Source organism: Harmonia axyridis, chromosome 3, assembly GCF_914767665.1.
Source record: "Harmonia axyridis chromosome 3, icHarAxyr1.1, whole genome shotgun sequence".
Classification (NCBI taxonomy): domain Eukaryota; kingdom Metazoa; phylum Arthropoda; class Insecta; order Coleoptera; family Coccinellidae; genus Harmonia; species Harmonia axyridis.
Window position 1 is genome coordinate 51,598,772 of NC_059503.1, and position 18,421 is coordinate 51,617,192.

The 18,421-nt window shown below is 32.0% G+C and overlaps 3 protein-coding genes across 10 annotated transcripts; 2 read left to right on the forward strand and 1 right to left on the reverse strand.

The window, feature by feature from the left end:
* Nucleotides 1-140: 140 nt before the first annotated feature.
* Nucleotides 141-10,246, forward strand: LOC123676971 (dolichyl pyrophosphate Man9GlcNAc2 alpha-1,3-glucosyltransferase). Of its 5 annotated transcripts, XM_045613330.1 has the most exons (7): nt 5,514-5,773; nt 8,239-8,333; nt 8,396-8,578; nt 8,635-8,834; nt 8,888-9,386; nt 9,541-9,839; nt 9,911-10,246. In XM_045613330.1, exons 3-7 carry the CDS (start codon nt 8,509-8,511, stop codon nt 10,169-10,171), a joined length of 1,329 nt encoding a protein of 442 aa, XP_045469286.1. In that variant the 5' UTR covers nt 5,514-5,773; nt 8,239-8,333; nt 8,396-8,508; the 3' UTR covers nt 10,172-10,246. The 5 variants fall into 4 exon arrangements, 3 of the variants coding, with proteins under 3 accessions (XP_045469285.1, XP_045469283.1, XP_045469286.1); XR_006747025.1 differs by lacking the exons at nt 8,635-8,834; nt 8,888-9,386; nt 9,541-9,839; nt 9,911-10,246 and adding an exon at nt 141-537 and having other exon boundaries at nt 587-5,773; nt 8,239-8,421; XM_045613329.1 differs by lacking the exons at nt 8,239-8,333; nt 8,396-8,578; nt 8,635-8,834; ... (1 more) ...; nt 9,541-9,839; nt 9,911-10,246 and adding an exon at nt 5,866-7,726 and having other exon boundaries at nt 5,452-5,773.
* Nucleotides 7,459-17,842, reverse strand: LOC123676972 (zinc finger protein 131-like). Of its 4 annotated transcripts, XR_006747027.1 has the most exons (9): nt 17,646-17,838; nt 15,993-16,275; nt 15,698-15,860; nt 14,815-14,998; nt 14,568-14,744; nt 12,771-13,057; nt 12,419-12,688; nt 7,746-7,789; nt 7,459-7,600 (listed from the first exon to the last, which is right to left on the reverse strand). XR_006747027.1 is itself a non-coding variant. In XM_045613333.1 (7 exons), exons 2-7 carry the CDS (start codon nt 16,226-16,228, stop codon nt 12,608-12,610), a joined length of 1,122 nt encoding a protein of 373 aa, XP_045469289.1. In that variant the 5' UTR covers nt 16,229-16,275; nt 17,646-17,842; the 3' UTR covers nt 10,676-12,607. The 4 variants fall into 4 exon arrangements, 3 of the variants coding, with proteins under 3 accessions (XP_045469289.1, XP_045469287.1, XP_045469288.1); XM_045613333.1 differs by lacking the exons at nt 7,459-7,600; nt 7,746-7,789 and having other exon boundaries at nt 10,676-12,688; nt 12,771-13,051; nt 17,646-17,842; XM_045613331.1 differs by lacking the exons at nt 7,459-7,600; nt 7,746-7,789 and having other exon boundaries at nt 10,676-12,688.
* On the forward strand, nt 13,090-14,227 carry LOC123676973. The gene is made up of 2 exons (XM_045613334.1): nt 13,090-13,983; nt 14,039-14,227. The coding sequence occupies exons 1-2, from the start codon at nt 13,594-13,596 to the stop codon at nt 14,042-14,044; spliced, it is 396 nt and encodes a 131-aa protein (XP_045469290.1). The 5' UTR covers nt 13,090-13,593; the 3' UTR covers nt 14,045-14,227.
* Nucleotides 17,843-18,421: the final 579 nt, after the last annotated feature.

An 18,421-nucleotide genomic window follows, 5' to 3' on the forward strand; every position in this document is an offset into this window, starting at 1 on the left:
AATGGATCATAGATAAATAGAAAAGCATAGACGAATTTATTTAGGTTAGGAACCTAACCACAGAAACTTGTGAAACTTTATAGTTTTCAATAGAATGGATCCTGCAAATTTTTTTCTACCCAAAAAATTTGCATGAAAACTAAAAACGTCTATTTGATTTTTTACATCAAATCAGACAACAAATTAATATGGTGTTTAAAGATGATTTTAATCTGAGTGAAACAGAATCAGAATATTTTAGTGGTACTGATGAAACTTCTGATGATAGTTTCAATGAAGTGTCCGATCCTTTTTACGAGGGAGACAATGAAAGTAACAGCTACGATGAACAAATAATAATTTCAGGTTCTGGTTCTTCAACTTATGAACAATTAATAGATGATGATTTTCTCGTTGAATCTAAACGAGATGATTGTTGTAGCACAGGTTGCAGTATTGACAGTGAAGGTGAATTCGAAATAAACAAAGAAAATGGAAATGATGTTGAAGCAATATTGGAAGGAATAGAAGAATATACAGAAGAAAGTAGCAGTCAAGGTAAGAAATTCCTCAGAATCAATGAAATAGTCAATGTTTTTCATTTCAGATTCAAGTGATTCTTTCGACGACGGTTCAGATTCGGACTATGATGAGGAATTCATTTCCTTGATAATAAGGAACACTAAATATCAACTCAAGAAAATGATGATGGCGTTAACTCCAATGATGATGAGGAAATCATAAACTTATACATTTTTAAACATACCTTTATTTCTTTATATTACATACATACGGTTACAAATGAAGAACTTTATGATAAATGAATCGTTAAAATGGCTGATTTTAAAAAACGAAAATTCTACTATTTTCATTTAAATTAGCAAAGAATGTATCAGTATGCCTCATAGCAATTATAACTATTATAAGTTTTAAGTGGTACCTAAGAGCGTAGATATAGGGTGGGAGGGATGTAATTACCCACCCCCAGACAATAAAAATATAAAATGACCTGAAATTAAATTTGTCAGTGCAGTGCAAGATCCCATCCGGAGCACATGCATATTGATAAAGTATCAGATTATTATTTAAAAGGCGGAAAACGAATTTAATTAAAATTTCACGTGCAAACTCATTCAGCGCATCGGATTTCGAGGCATTTTTCGCTAAAATGTCCGATCCAACTTCAAAAACATCGCAGAAAAGTACCGAAGATTCAACGGACGACGATCCTTCATTTAAGAAACCTAAAAATAGAAAACGGAAAAAGAAAGGTATGGAAAAAACCGACAACAAAAAAGTGAATGATAACAAAACTCCTGAAAGAGAAATACCACATATGGAACCACAAAAGAAGATTCAAGATAACGACGAAATCGTGCATATGGAAACAGAAACAATCAACACCACACAAATCGCTTCTACTTCTAAAGGTCCCCATACCCGCCAGGATGGCCTCCAGGCCGGATCACATACAAACACAAATATCAAAACAAACATAAAGAATTACTCAACAAGAATGCTTGAAATAAGCAAAGCAGAATACAAACATCTTTTCTATCTCGCGGTAGACGAAAACCTAATAACAGACAGGATTAAAATGGCAGATGAGTGGAACAAAAAATTTCCTAATTCCACAGATATTGTTATAAAAACTAAATTAGGTTACCTAATCAAATCCAATAATGAGAAAGAGAAATTAATAAAAGTGTTGGAAGAAATGAAAAATGAAAAAGTCATTTCAGGACACAAAGAAACTAAACCCTACATCCAGGGAAAAGTGAGAACAGAACCACAACAATCTTTCTCAGTAATAATAACAGGTGTTGAAAAAAATATAAAGGATGAAGAAATCAGTCAACACCTGAATGAACTGAACTTGAAACACAGATTCTGCAGAAGAATCACTTCTAGAGCATTTAATACACCCACAACTTATATAAGAATAATCACAGGTGAAGCTACAACATCTGAAAAACTTCTCAATGATGGATTGTTCTTCAAAAATAGACACTACTTGGTATACACAAGCCATCCACCTGAACCCATGCCTGTTCCATGCAGCAAATGCTGCCAATTTGATCATATTACAGAAAAATGCACCCAACAAGTAAAATGTAACAAATGTAATGGCAATCACAAAACAACACAATGCAAAACAAATCTTGCACCAAAATGTAGTGCATGCGGTTCTGAGGAACATCTTGCATGGTCAACCAAATGTCCCAAACACCCCAAAAAACCCATCGAAGGCATACCAAACGTTACCATAGGAACTCTCAACAAAAAAACCAGAGAAATAGAAGATTTACACAAAAAAAGCAACAGAATTCATGCTCCTCTCACTATCCATGACGATATCATTAACACATACACCAGAAAGTTGAACAAACCCAAAAACACCAACAGAGATGAACTTCTAGACAAACTGAAAAGAAGATTCCTCTCACAATATAAAATCGATACTACGGCAGTCTTTTCAGGCAACCGAATATATATACTTATGTTTGATGTGGAGGATCCTAACGAACCCTCGCCAACAGAACCAGTAGACAATAATATTAACCGGCAAGTTCAACTCGAAAATTAAAATCCTCTACAATAACATTAATAGTTATACACCAAAAAAATACCTGATTAATAATTTCATAGAAGAGAACGAGATACAATGTGCAATGTCTGTAGAAGCCAAAATAAAAAAAGATCATAACATCGCATACAGAGACTGGGACGTCATACATCGGGTGGGTCACACAGTTGATAATACACGTGGAGGTAGCATTGTACAGTGCCATCCCGGTTTAAAAATGGGTAAGAACAATTCTCCTGCACTGAATAACAATTTCAATGAAACATTGCATTTCACAATCCCTTTCAAAGAAGATAAATTACACATATTTTTAATATATATTCATCCACACTCAAAAATTGAGGAAACTATATTTACGAAAGCAGCTCTGTATAAATATTCAATAATAATAGGAGACTTCAACCCCAACCAAACAAAAAACAAACAAATAAATAAATTTCTTCAAAATGGTACCTTCAAAAAATTAATTACGCCTCCAACGTTTTTAATGGACAATAACCCGGACAGTACACCAGACTTATTACTTTACTCCTCAAATCTGGAAAATAACATCAAAGACATACTACTTGTACCAGATCTGGGTTCTGATCACTTAGCAATGCTGATTACGTTAGACTTGGATACTATAACTGAAGAGACTGTAGAAAGAAAAACTTTACAATTTAAGAAATGTAAGATTGATAAAGTGAATGAAGAGATGAACAACTTTATAAACTCTCACAAACAAACAAATATGAATGAAGATTACATCACATTATTCAATAACAAACTCTCAGAATGTATCCTGAAATATACACCTACGACAAAACACCATCCATTTCTCCACGTTTTACCACCTTTTATTGTGAATATGATCAAGAATAAACGGAAATTGTATAGAGAATACAGGAACTGCCCTAATCCTAATTTCAAAACCAAACTGAATGAATACAATACTAGTATACACAAAATGATCATGCAGTACAAACGTCATAGGTGGACGGAAGCTTGTAAGTCAATAAGAGAAGCCAAAGGGAAAAATTTCTACAGACAAATAAACAAACTCTCCAAGTACAAGAAATTTCACAAGATACCTACTATTCTAGCCAACAATAGAGAGTACAAATCAGATGAAGAAAAGGCGAACATCTTTGCAGAACACTTCAAACAGGCATATCAATATGACAATGACATTAACTTTGATAATGAAACAGAAAGAATCGTAGAAACTTGTTATTTTGATTACTTCAACAATAACGAGCGGGAAAGGGAATCAGAGCAAATTGAGGAAGCCACGTACTATGAAATCCTACATAATACCAAAAATAGTGCGCCAGGGACAGATAATATTCCATGGAGTATCGTCAAACAATTGAACCAACACATACACGAACACATAATGAAGATATATGAATGGTGTCTGAATAACCAAACCTTTCCAGAAATATGGAAAACTGGTACCATCATTCTAATAGCAAAAACTAATAAAGATCATAAAAAAGTAGAAAACTATAGGCCCATAACACTCTTGCCAGTACTAGGAAAGCTATTAGAGAAAATAATTAAAGCTAAACTTGAGGAACACTTCAAATATTTCATTCCCAAATAGCAATTTGGTTTCCGCAGAAAGAAAGCAACAGTTCACCCCCTCACAATTTTCTTCTCAAATCTACAAAATGCACAATTAAACAATAGGAAAACTGCAGCAGTATGTATGGACACTAATAAAGCATTTGACAGCATGTGGATAAAGGGTTTACTATACAAATTGTTCAAGAAAGACACACCATCATATCTTATCCATATAATAGGTTCATACCTAAAGCATAGAAGATTGAAAATAAAAATTGGCGACTCAGAATCTAACTTCTTCACTCCCATGCAGGGTACACCTCAAGGATCCCCACTCTCTCCTCTTCTATATAACATATATTGCAGTGACATTCCCACAATCCATAATACCCAACAATATATACTACAATATGCAGATGACACTTTAGCAATTTCACATGGGAAAACATTGAAAGACTGCATGAAAAATCTTCAAGAGCATGTTAATAACATCACATCATGGTTTTCAAAGTGGAGATTGAAGGTTGCTGAAACAACATCCCTTCGAGCAATAACCAAAATGAGACATCCAAACAACCGACTGCACAATCCCCCAAATCACCTTTTATATAGCAGAACCAAGGTAGAAGGGCGCCAACCAAGAGGGCGCATTGAGAAACTCAACAATAAATTCATACATAGGCTAGAAGAATTGGACGATATAAGTGATCTCATGCACGACGAACCAGCAGATAACCCACGCAGAAAATTTCCAACTTGCACTTTACTCCAAAAATTAAGAAGTTACTTAAATTCCTAAAGTACTCATGTTTTTTTTTTTTTTTTGTAGATATTTAGAAATGTATTTCAACCCAATATGGGCTGAAGGACTTTGGTCGATGGCCTGTTGATAACATATCAATAAAGATCAGTTATTATTATTATTATTATTAAATTTGTGAACGAAAAATTTGGAAATCGCAGATTTCAGATTGCTTTTTGTTGAGGAAATCACGATTTCACTGACAGAATCACATCAATAACTTTATCGCATTAGAGAACTTATTATATGTTCTGAAGCTGTTATGCTTTTTTCCTTCTTCTCCGTATGAAAATTCAACTCCTCACCAACTGAGGTCTCAATTATTTCTACTATCTTGAAAATTGTCTAAAAATGATGCTGTTTTAAGGGTCTGTGTTCGATGATATCCTTCCCATTTTCTTTTTTTGTTGTGAATATATGAACTTTCAAAAGTTGATGTTTGGACTGAATATGTAAATAAAAGAAGTCAACTTGGAAGAAGTGAAATCTGACAATTGAAAAGATATTTGAATTGTTTGATGTTTAGATGGTGACCAGCCTGGCACAATACAAAAGACACAAGAAGAAAAATATATCAATCATAGAATTCTATGATTGAAATAATGAATCTAATTTTATCAAGAAAATAATTGAATTTTGAACAAACGATTGAAAAACTGCAATCAAAGTTGCCTCTGTAAAATTTTTACATGACTACCATATTTAAGCGTTGTTTACAAATACCTAGACAAGTAGTAACCAACCCTTTTCGATTTGAAAATTTATCAAGATATTTTACAGTTAATATGACTGCTGTCGTCGACACCGAGCAAATAAAAACCAAATTAATAAATGAATTAAGAGCTAGCCACGTGGTAAGTGAGAAAAATTACTTTACACAAATATTGGAGAAATGCGCGATTTTCAAAATTATTTGAAAATGATCGATTATGTTTATTTTCAGCAGCGTTATTTCCATATTTAAAGTCGATAATTAACCTAACTTCCTACATCTATCTTGAAATTTTAAAATGGCTGTGGAAAAATTCTTGCTGAGAATATCTTGCAACCACTGGTTGGTTGTCTTCGGTATTCTGGTCGCTATACTTCTGCGAATTGTAACTATGCTCCATCCACATTCGGGACAAGGAAATCCACCAATGTATGGAGATTTCGAAGCACAAAGACATTGGATGGAAATAACTACAAATTTACCTATTAAAGATTGGTACCGAAACACCTCTGATAATAATCTTCAATATTGGGGACTTGACTACCCCCCTCTTACAGCTTATCACATGTATTTGTGTGGATTAATAGCATCTTGTTTAAGTTCAAATTATACTTCACTTCACAACTCGAGAGGGTATGAAAGTGATGGTTTAAAGCTTTTTATGAGAATGACTGTCTTAATTAGTGATACTCTTGTGTTCATCCCCTCTTTAGTAATTTTTTATTTCACCAGTGTTAAAGTATACCAAAGTGTTCAAATGAGCAGTGTCAAATTGAAGAAACAAGTGTCGTTGTTACCTGCCTCACTGTCAACAATTTTGGGTATTTTATACCCAGGAATTATATTGATAGATCATGGACATTTTCAGTATAATTGTGTTTCTCTAGGGCTTACAACTTTTTCCATTATATGTTTAATACATCGTAGATATATATTTGCTTCAATTTTTTTCTGTTTGGCACTCAATTATAAACAGATGGAACTTTACCATTCCTTACCATTTTTTTTTTACCTACTCAGTACATGTATACCAAAACCAGGACATAAAGCTCTCAGTGGGGTTATATCTTTGTTCAAAATTGGTATAACTGTTATTTTGGCATTTTATTTTATTTGGTATCCTTTCATTTCTGATTTCAAAACAGGTTTGCTCGTTTTACATCGACTATTTCCTTTTGATAGGGGAATATTTGAAGATAAAGTGGCCAATTTTTGGTGTATTCTCAATGTTTTTTATAAATTAAAAACCTGTGATCATTCCAAATTGACAAAATTGTGTTTATTCACAACACTTTCAGCAGTTTTTCCTTCTAGTATAGATTTGTTTTCTAGGCCTAATTCTAGAAAGTTTATTTTAGCTCTAATAAATAGTTCTTTAGCTTTTTTCTTGTTTTCTTATCAAGTTCATGAGAAATCAATATTAGTTGTAGCATTGCCAGTTTTGCTCTATCTACCAGAAGATCCTTTCATTTGCTTTTGGTTTCTGTTTATTTCAGTTTTCAGTATGCTTCATTTATTTATCAAGGATGATCTTTTAGTTGCTGCAGTATCTTTACTTATGTTTTTCAGTGTAGCATTTTTTGTTTGCATGAAGTACATCTATTGCATCACCAAAAATTCTAATGAGCAGTGTCCTAAACTTAAATTCATTCAAAACATTTTAAAAGATGATATAAGAGATACTAAAGAGGAAAATAAGTTATCAACTTTAAGATCGGGCAATGAAATGAAACAAAATTCTTGCTTCTTAGCCAATTTATTATTTTTTTCTAGTATGTTCTCCTCTTTGATAGGATGTATTTCAATTTTCACATTTTACTTGATCATGGAGCCTCCATCTAGGTACCCTGATTTATTTCCACTGATAATATCTGCATATAGCTGCATCCATTTTATTGGTTTCTTTTTGTATTTCAATTTTAAGCAACTCCAGATTCCGCAAGATTTTGGGGATATTGAAAATGTAAAGCTGAAAGGGGATTGAGTATTATATTTAATTCATATCGATTAAAAATACATTATGTCACATTATTGGAATTATATTGGTTTTTTTGTTATGTTATAAATTATAAAGAAATAAAGAGAGTTGTTATTTTACAGTTTTCTCTATTCACCTTCATAAATTAATTTTTTAGTTGGATACTTCTCATGTGCTTAGCTAAAATAAAAATGGATGTAAAACTTCTTCAAGTTGCTTAATCAGTGCAATATTTTACATTGTGTTAATGAAGTGCAAAGTTATCACTAACAATGAGTAATATAATGACTCTTATTATGCCTTTTTAATTAAAGTCAAATCATAATTGCAGTTCATTGTTTTACATATTCAAAGGTTATTCAATGCTCATAAAGAAAATAATAGTTGAAATTTCTACAGGTATCATGTGAGAATTAAATCTGATCAGAACTTTACAGTTGGCATTTTTAAAGCAAAGGTCCTTCTACCAGTAAAAAGTCTAAATCATTTAATTTCACCTTCCTATTCTATTTTTTTTTCTAAATTGAAAGAATTGGTTAATTTCATACTCTCTGTTGTCAGAGAGTATGAAATTAACCAATTTCTTTCAGTAAGAATTGTTTCTTACTGAAGTAATTGATTGTCCTCAGGAAGTCAGAGATGATTCTGGTGGATGTGGAGCAAATATAACTTGCATAGTTGTGGCTGATAAATTTGAAGGAGTACCTCTGTTGCAAAGACACAGGTGATGCATATTAATAAATTTACACTGTTATTTCTTCTAAATACACCTTATATTAATTCAAGATTGGTCAACAAAATCCTAAACGAGGAAATTAAGAACATTCACGCTTTTTCCTCAAAAACATATACTCCCGATCAGTGGGAGGATTTGAAGGAAAAAGAGGGGAAGTAAAACCATGTCTTCAACTATCGACTCGCTATTTTTGAACACCCCATCTTCTGGAGATTTTATCAATAAGTCCAATGGTAAATAAAAATAGTGTTAATTTGTCTATTTTCTCAATTTCTAAAACTGATTTCAGGTATTATTTTTACCATATCTACACCAGGTAAAGTCATACTCCATGGAGAACATTCCGTAGTCTATGGTAAATTAGCTTTAGCTGCTAGTCTGGGACTTCGAACTTCTGGAACTTTCAGGGAAAATGAATATTCTGACGATGCTTCTGTTATTGAAGTGCACTTTCCCGACATAAACCTCCATTATTCTTTTAATTTCAAGGTTGGCCAACCTAATTCTCCTCATAACAGTCGTAACATGTAAAAATTTTCCAGGAAATTCAGAATCTTTTGGAGAAGCCTTTGCCAGTAAATCCAGACATATCCTGTTTCAATTTAGAGAATCCGGAGAAAATAGATCATGACCTTCATCTGAAGAACATCGAAGGGTTTCTCTCCGGTAGTGGAAATTACGACACTTTGAATAAAGTACAGAAGAACTCGTTGGTATCATTCTTGTACCTATTCACCGCTATGTTTAGTTCCTTGAATTTGAAATTATGTCCATTCCATTTTTCTGTCAGTAGTCAACTGTCCATAGGAGGGGGTACAGGTAGTTCTGCTTCTTTTGTGATAAGTCTTGTTGCCAGTTTTCTCCATTACATTAAGCTTGCTACCAGAAGGAGCGGAAACAGGGTTAACTTGTCGAAGGATATTTATGCACCATGTCTTTTCACTTTGGATTCTGACACCACGATGTTCAATGAGGAAGAACTGAAGGCTATATCCAATTGGGGTTTCTATGGAGAGAAGATACATCATGGAAATCCTTCAGGTGAAAAAAATTAAATTAAATTGTTTAGTCATCAGAATATTTTGATGAATATATAATTCTCTTATTATTATATTAATATTGTAATATAACACAATTGTCTTTTTCTCATTGATTGAAAAACACCGATACTAAAGGATTAAGTGTTTCTTTTCAGGTGTCGACAACACAATATGCACCTATGGTTCTTTGATTGCATTCAAGAAGGGATGTCCTCCAAATAGAAAATCAATGAGTTATCCTTTGAAATTGCTGTTGATCAATACCAGAGTGTCACGAGATACTAAGTCTCTAGTACTCAAGGCTGCTGATTTCATTCAGAAGTTTCATAATGTTGGAAATGCCTTATTGAATACAATGGATGAAATATCTAAAACTGCTTTGGAATTATTAGATGTTCTTAATAAATCCAACTCCAATGAGGATGAGATTGCTACTACCTTTCAAAAGTTGGAGGTGAACGAATTTTCCAATCACATTACATAACTTTTTAATCTATATGTTAGAAATGTTATTCTTGATTTTAGGAACTGTCTGAAATCAATCACAGCCTTCTACGAATACTTGGTGTATCTCATCCATCTTTGGAAGAAATCGTCAGAATATTAAAAGAGTATGGTTTGAAAGCTAAACTCACCGGTGCAGGAGGTGGAGGTTATTCAACTTGTCTTGTTCCACCAAGCTTTTCTCAGAATTACCTGGATGAAATATTGGCAAAATTATCAAATAGCGGTTTTGATGTTAAAATTACAACATTAGGTGTTGAAGGTGTACGAGTCGATAGTTAGTTATGAGTTTGGTGTTAATCCTTATTTATTTTTTTTTAATTGATTAGTTAATGATAATAAAGGATTCTTCAAGTATCAAGAGTTTTAGATTACCTTAGAACCCCTTGAATACTAAGGTTCATTTTTTTAAAAAAGTATTTCTCAGAAATATTTGTGAAATACAACTGAAATCTTGAATGAATTCTCATTTAATTTTCTGAAAGTTTCTCAAAAAATATGTTTGCTTCTCTCCAAATCTTAATAGTCGACTGTTGAAAAATTTTGGCTCTAACATGATAATTTCGGTTAAAATTTGTTCTATATATTTTTAAGATGTCTGATCCAATAGGTTTCGCAATGCGAATGCTGCACTTTCTGAAATGTTTCAGAGAAAGTTTAAAATTTTTTTTTCTTCAAAATATTCCAAAGATTTACCATTGGAAATAATAAACTGAATGGACCCAAACTATATAAACATGAATTCCAAAAATATAGTTATTCCTTAGAAAATCAATACAAATCAAATTTTATATAATACTTTTATATTAAGACCAAATACTGTATACAATTATGTCTAATTTCACAATACTTAAGCTTTCTATTAAACTAGAAAAATATATTAAGATGGCACTTTACACATGGATGTAGGTACTTGTTTTTATAGAGGAAGTAAGAATTATTTCGAAAAAATACATTTTGATTAAATCAACACAATCCTAAACTTTAAGGGACATTCACCTAAATATAGACATAAATTTTTCGTACCTACACTGATTTTTTTTTTTGGAGGATTATGTTTTCTGAGATCAATGAATAAAATCTTTTGTGAGTTTTGTCCAAATATGATTTCATAAATTATAATACTGCATTTCATTGTTTGAAATAAAATTGTAGATATGAGAGGCACTTTGTCATTTGACTTTCATGGCACTATTGATATTTTGGAAGGCTATATTAACTGAAATATTATTTCAACTGAAAGCTGTGAACTTTTTCTGCAAATCCATGGTGTTTGATATTTTTAATTATTTTACATATTAAGAAACTGCAATTCAAAAATCAATTGAGTTTTTCATATATTATTTGGACTAGAATTGATTCAGTGAATTCTTCTACTACTTATGACTTAATTATAGTACTATAATTTTGTATTACCTACATTTTACCTAAACCACATCATATTACTGATTGAAGACAAAAAAATTCAAATATATCAAATTAAGTCAATACAATGTACAAGAAAGTTGCTTTGGCAATCCAAAATTACCAAAATAGAATAGATAACTCCTCGACTGATTCAAATAGGATATATCATTTCCCCAGTTCATCTGCTAGATTTTCAGGTAACTCCAAGAATAATATGATCAAAATCTGCTAAATGATTCCTCACATCATCACACGAGCGAAAAGCATACAACACATATCCCCTACGATACTTTGATGAATATTTATTTACATTGATTTTGGTATGGGTATGATACTGGGAATTCCTTAAATACTGTCTTGATGATATACTTAAACTTAAAATAATATCAAAGAAAACCTGAACAACTCCACCTGCTACAATTAAAAATCAGTCTCAATATCTGTGTATAGTGTTCTGAACAGTCCTCATCTTTACGGACACTACTCAGAATAACCCGCTAAAGATCGATTAAATAAATAATGGGAAATAATTCTTTGTTAAATAAATTACATGGCAAGATAAAACCAAGAAAAAAAATCATTTAAATTAGATGTAACATGTCATAAAAACGTGAAAATAAATTATCTTAATCTAAGTGAAAATGAAATATTCATTTGGATCGTAAAAAAAAATAAATAGTTTATGTTTCAACATTCTCATAAAACTGAAATTTTCTTAGAATCAAAGTTTCAATCTATACCTAAGAAAAGTAAGTTCCAATTCTTTAGAAGTTTTAAAAAGAAGGTTCATTTGCATTAGGAATGACTGTCGTTTCAAGAATTTCCTGCCTGGTATTTTGTTTATTGTCTGCTTTATCTGAATTGAACTTTTTGATAAATAACCTTCATTTCGGTATATCATTAGCAATTTTAAACAATTTAAAAAATATGAGTTCCTGAAACTTAAATACATACATTAGTCAAGTTCCTTAACTTAAGAGTTAAGAAACTCACAAGTTTCTTAACTTAGGAATTAAGAAACTCACTAGGAGTTAGTTTGAATAGTCCATGAGTTTAAATAGCTCATAATAGACAATTTTCACAAATTGCCTTTCAGTCAAATATATTTGGGATCTACATTACCTTCTGTCGGTAATAGAGAAAAAGTCCCCTTATTTCAGTTTCAAATAAAATTAGTGTAGATTCATAAAAATCTCTTCATTCAAAGTCAAACCTGAATGCTTGTGGACCACTTTTAAAATTCGCATTGAAATAATACACATATTCTTGACTTCATTGTTGAAATTGCTTTCTGGTCAATTCTTGGCCACTTTATCTTGATGCATTCGACTTCAAAAATGACAAATCATTCCTAGGATTCATATATTTATACAAAATCTGGGGTCTAGCAACCTGGAAAGAGATCGTTTCATTTCAATTTAGATACTCCCAGCTGAGATAATTTATAATGTACAATATGGTAAGGTGGACCTACTGGACTAGTGTTACCAGGTGAAAGGTGGTTCGGTGCTGTAGAGTACAAGTTTGAATTATAACCCGAATTATTAACAGGAAGATTGACATGAACCGAACCAGAACATGCCCGTCCTCTTTTACGCCTTGGTAATATTCCTTTTCTGGCCATATAAAAACGTATCGTGGAGATTGGTATGCTAAACTGATCGCTCACATTCTGGAACGTTTGGCCCCTTGTTATACACTCTGCCGCCCTTCTCAGTTCTTCATCTGTTCTTCTTATTCGCTTAGCCGAAGAACCTGAAACTTTTTTCCAATATTACATTACTTTTTCCATTTTACCATTTAACCCTTACTGGAACAGTGGTACAAAAATTGTACCACCTTTTCCCGAACAAGCGCAGCACAGTGGTCCATATAACATACCACTCATTTTATCGCAAATTTGATACGGCACGGAAGCTTTAAAAGTATACCACCTAATGCATCGCGTGCATATATGCATAATACGCATATCTTGTGCGCAAACGTAAACATCCCTTTTATCAAACGTTAGTTTCTGCGACGCATTTGCAGGATAGTACACGTTTATATGCAAACCAATTTTTTTGTGAACAAGTACCGTCTTTTTTTCATTTGAATTTATTTGTTGAGTGTGTTTATCCTATAAGCTTCAAGAATAGTTTTCATCAAGTAAGTATATTTAAATTTTCTCAATATTTTGTCTAGAATGTAGTGGTACTTTATATGTACCACTGCGCCGTACGTATATAAGGGTTGGTCATGAACTATTATTCCAGATACAATGGAATATTTGCCATTCACATTGAAAGGACTAACCCATGCTGAGCTTATGGAGGAATAGTATTTTTTTCCATTTTGTAGATGTTGCCGTCGTGAAATCTTATATTTTATATCTCTTGAGCGGCGAAGAAATCACACATAAAGATTTTAGGAGAAGAGTTATAGATGGATTAGTAGCAGAGATGATTGTCTCATTAAAAAGAAAACGAGACAACAGTCCATTAGAAATTAAGAAGCATAAACCGCAAGTATCCATAGAAGTCAGACTTGACAGTTCAGCACATCAACCTGGAAGAGGCACCAGAAGAAGATGCGCAGTATGCAGCACAAAAATTAATCAAGTGAGAACTGAATGGACCTGTACAATTTGTAAAGTTCCTTTGTGTTTGTCCAAAACGAGAACATGCTTCCAGGATTTCCACTCAAAGGTAAAATTACTCATCGTAAATAATTCGACAAGTAACTTTCATTTCTATCTTTCAGGCATAGTGGTACACTATATGTACCACCTCCTATAGGGTCCCACGATTTTTTTGGAAAAAAATTTACATTGATTTTTCATTATATATTCATATTTCTTCCTAAATAAATACAAAAACATAAGTAATTATGAACTTTTATTTGTTGTGCCACCCGTGCAAAATATCTTCGCTGATCTCTGTGCCAATAAGGGTTAAATGGTCAATACCATTGAGAAAGTAATGTATAGTTTGTACAGAACATATTCACATCCGGGGCAACTGTGGAAAATCTAAATTGAGCTGGTAATGGCTCATTCAGTAATATTTTGATTAGCAGAATTGAAGTTGGTGTTGTAAATGCCATTGACAGAAGATTAAAGATATTTAGATTTTAGTTCCATTTGTTTATGTTATTGGTTTTGATTCAAGAAATTACGGAAATAATTTTATCAATTTTGAACACCCATTGAACGATTTTTTGTTCATTTGTTTCTCATTTTTTTTTTGGCTCAAAAATTTAATTATGAAAACAATAAACCTAATAAAATTACCTGGGTTGCCATCATAATGACATGAAACGTTTGCCATTGCAGTAATGGGTGTTGTTTTGTCTTCCCCTCCTGTGTTAATAATTCCTTCACCTTCTATAAATTCTGTATCCAACATTTCAGATTCACCCTCATAATAAGATTCATCCACTTCCGGTTCTTCCTTAACTTCATTATCCTCTAGAAATTCAACATATAAATCTCTGTGATGTTATTCACAGAATATCATGTTATGTTGTTATACATTTACCTCTTATTTGTAAACAATCGTTAGAATCTGATTCGGATGCCGATTGATGACAATCCATTTCATCTGTTTTTTCTGATTTTACATTATGATCCTGATTTTGTGATTTTTCATTTTCGTTTATTGGAATTGTGCTAGAGGATGCTTGTGAAGAAGCTGCAGCTACAGCTGCCGAAGCTCTAGCCAACTGAAAAGAAGTCTTTTGTCAAATTGGTTATTTTTCTTAATCGCACCTTGAAAATATGACAAAAGCAGAATAGGACAAGGTGTTCCTAAATTGGGGGTACAATTAAAAATGAGAAATTCCTTGGTTAATTCAAAAAAAGTTCTATAAATCTCCTTCACAAGATATTTAACTTAAATTTGGCAATGACATTCCCATTTAGTTTTCATCATGTGATATGCTAATTTTGAATGCAAGTTTAAGTGGTGATATCTTTTTTTTGGAACAGTGCCTGCTTCCTTCCTCCAGAACTTTTTTGGTGGACCATTGATAGTTCAGAAAAATGTGAAAAGAAACTTTGGTCCCTTACTAAACTTTTTGGTTTCTTGTAATTTTTTCATATCTGCTATCGATTTCGAGAAAATATTTCAAACATTGCTCTAGTAATATTCAGGAATATCCAAATTATCATGAAGATCCAGTAAGTGAGCTGTGATATATAAATTAATTATGAATTTTGGTGCTTATTTACCGAATCTGTATCGAAGATTGATAAAGATTAGATAAACTGGTATAATCATCATAAAAAAGTAGGAGTACAATAAATCCCCCTGTGTCTCGAAAACGAAGTGTTTGAAAGCCAATAGCCAAGGAATCTCTCATTTTCCTGAGTACCACCAATTTAGGAACACCCTGTATAATTAGCTTATTCGGGATATATACCTGTGTCTTGACAAAATTTTGTTGTCCAAAGATTTGATCTGAACCACATAGCCCTCTTATTTGTAGAGCTTCCGCTGATTTCAATAGGGATGGGAGATCATCTTGAGATACATTAACTTCACCTTTATACATAAAATCAATTAATGACTGCATTTCATGAAATCTGCAAATAAAGGGAATTTTTATTCTACACATTTTGAAATTCATGAACTACATATTTAAGATGATGGATAAATATAACAATTTTCAGATTTTATTGAATTCAAGTTGACTATTATTCATAAATTCTCCTTACTTCATATCTTTCATGAAGATGATGGGGTGCTGACAGGGATTATGTAGGAGCAACTTTTCAAAATATGTCGAACAAGCTGATAAAACCACCTTGTGACATTTTAGCATTTCATTCTCACAAGCCAAGGTGACATCCACAAAATGCTCTGAGTTGAGAAGTTTTGGGAAGGCATTTTGGAGATTTGACTGGTAACTGTTCCATCTCACACAAAACTGTTGCGGTAGAGATAATGCCATCTTATTTAGGTTCTGTTTCAGATAATAAACATCAAGCTATTTCAAAACTGGAAATTAAATAGAAATTAATAAATTTATATATTTGTATACATCCTTTGGTATTGGGTTAAAATAGTTCTAGAATAATAAATTGTTTTTGTCAAATTCAAATTGAGCACAATTAAAATTTTATAAACATCTATTTATCATTAGGACTTATTCACATTAAATTATACCTGTTTTCAAGGCTAGTAATTTTGTTTATATTAACAATCAACATTGCACAAAAATAATACATTTGATTTCAAAACCAGAATTATTTGAATAGCAGAAGTTCTTATTCCAACTACTACCTAATTTAGAATGAGAGTGAGACTCAAAATCTAGATTAGATTTTTGCATAGCAAAATAATAAATATGTCTATATAATAGCAAATTTTCGTGTGAAAAAACTTTAAATTATCCAATAGTGACGCATATAATACGAAATGAATAAAAACTTGGTAAGACTTTTCGGTTTGCTAATGTATTAGCTTTTCAGGTTGAAGAAAGATTATGGGGTTTCACAAAAAAAAGCGAAAAAATAATTTATTTTTAATTGAGTTCTAATTTTCAATTCACAATTCAAAACTATAGATACATTTCAGATATTCGAGACATTATCCGATTTTTTAAAATGTTTACTGACAGTTGATAATACCAAGGAAACTGAAGGTTTCAGGGGGCAGTACATCTTCAAAACAAACGAACAGACCGCAACATAACCTTAATGTAAGTAAAGGTAGTAAAACTCAAGATGAAATAATATTTAATTATGAATTATCATGCATAAAAAGAAATGAATTAAAATACATTTGATGAGAACAATAGGAAACCCACACTTCTTGAAAATAAAAAAATTGGCCATTCTTTCAAAAAAATATTATAGGAATATAACACTAGAATACTGCACAAGGAATTCTATTGATCTTATTAACTTGCAAAGGAGAAGTCGAACTAATTACATAAAAACTATACGCCATTTTGCTTACCCCTATTTAAGGAGAAAAAATATAATATTAATCATAACTACGATATTACGTGCAAAAATAAAAAAGAACACCAAATTTATATTGACAATTGATGGAAAATACCTTAAACGCCTGATGTAAAGCACGAAAACGCACTGAGACCGCTGCAAATCGCCAAAATCGATAAAAAACGTTAATGTAAAAGAAATCTCTTAAATAATTATATTGCTAGGCTGAAACTATCTCAGACGTAAGTTAGCGACAACGCGAGTCTAAGAACGTTGGTTGAAAAGAAAATATGGTGAGACGTATGTCTTTGATAGAGTGAAACGTCGGCAAATATTTACTTGTTAATAAAGGGGATGAAATGATAATTTTCGAAGAACATGGGGTAGTTTTCGATGAATAATTGTATCGTACGTACTCACCTGATTTTTTTTCCTAAAAATGTAGATGCATTCAAAGTGTCGAAACTGCTTTTTGTTTAAACTTAAACATGTAAACATTGTCTATATTTAATATTTATATATAGTTCGGCGCCATTGGTGAGACCGGCGTGGTACATTCGAGTGACGTCTCGACTCTCGATATTCACAAAACGAAAACGAAATAATTTCCAGTTATAATGAAATTATTCAGGTTTGTAATTATTTTTAACGTTATGTTCTTGACGTACGACCTGGGAGAACTGGTCTATAAATAAACTGTTTGTTTTAAACATTACTTTATAGTTTTGTCGAATTCTGAATGAGAGTGTACATTTAATGTTGTAGGGGAAGATTTGGATATATTTGCATAATTTCAGGGTGTTTTATTGATGTACGTGACATTGTTTAATCTTTGCTGAATTGCACATAGAAACATTTCCTCCCCTACTTTCTGGGATAAAAATCAATAAGTGGCTTTATAAAAGAGAATCCAAGATTGAGATTGCGCAATTTTTTTATTATGAATTGCAGATGCAGATTTCTATAACACGCTTCCGAATACTCTCAGAAATGAAAAATGATGTTCTTTTCGTTTCACGTGATTCATTCAATTCAATAGGAGTACCGACATGAATCGGAAACAAATGTAAATCAATAAATGTTTCTATCAAAATTTAAAGTGAAAGGAATCAAAATGAGATGTTTCAAGAGTATACTTATACTTTATAGAGCTATATTATACCCTAAATTCAAATTGTTTGATGCAATTCATGGAA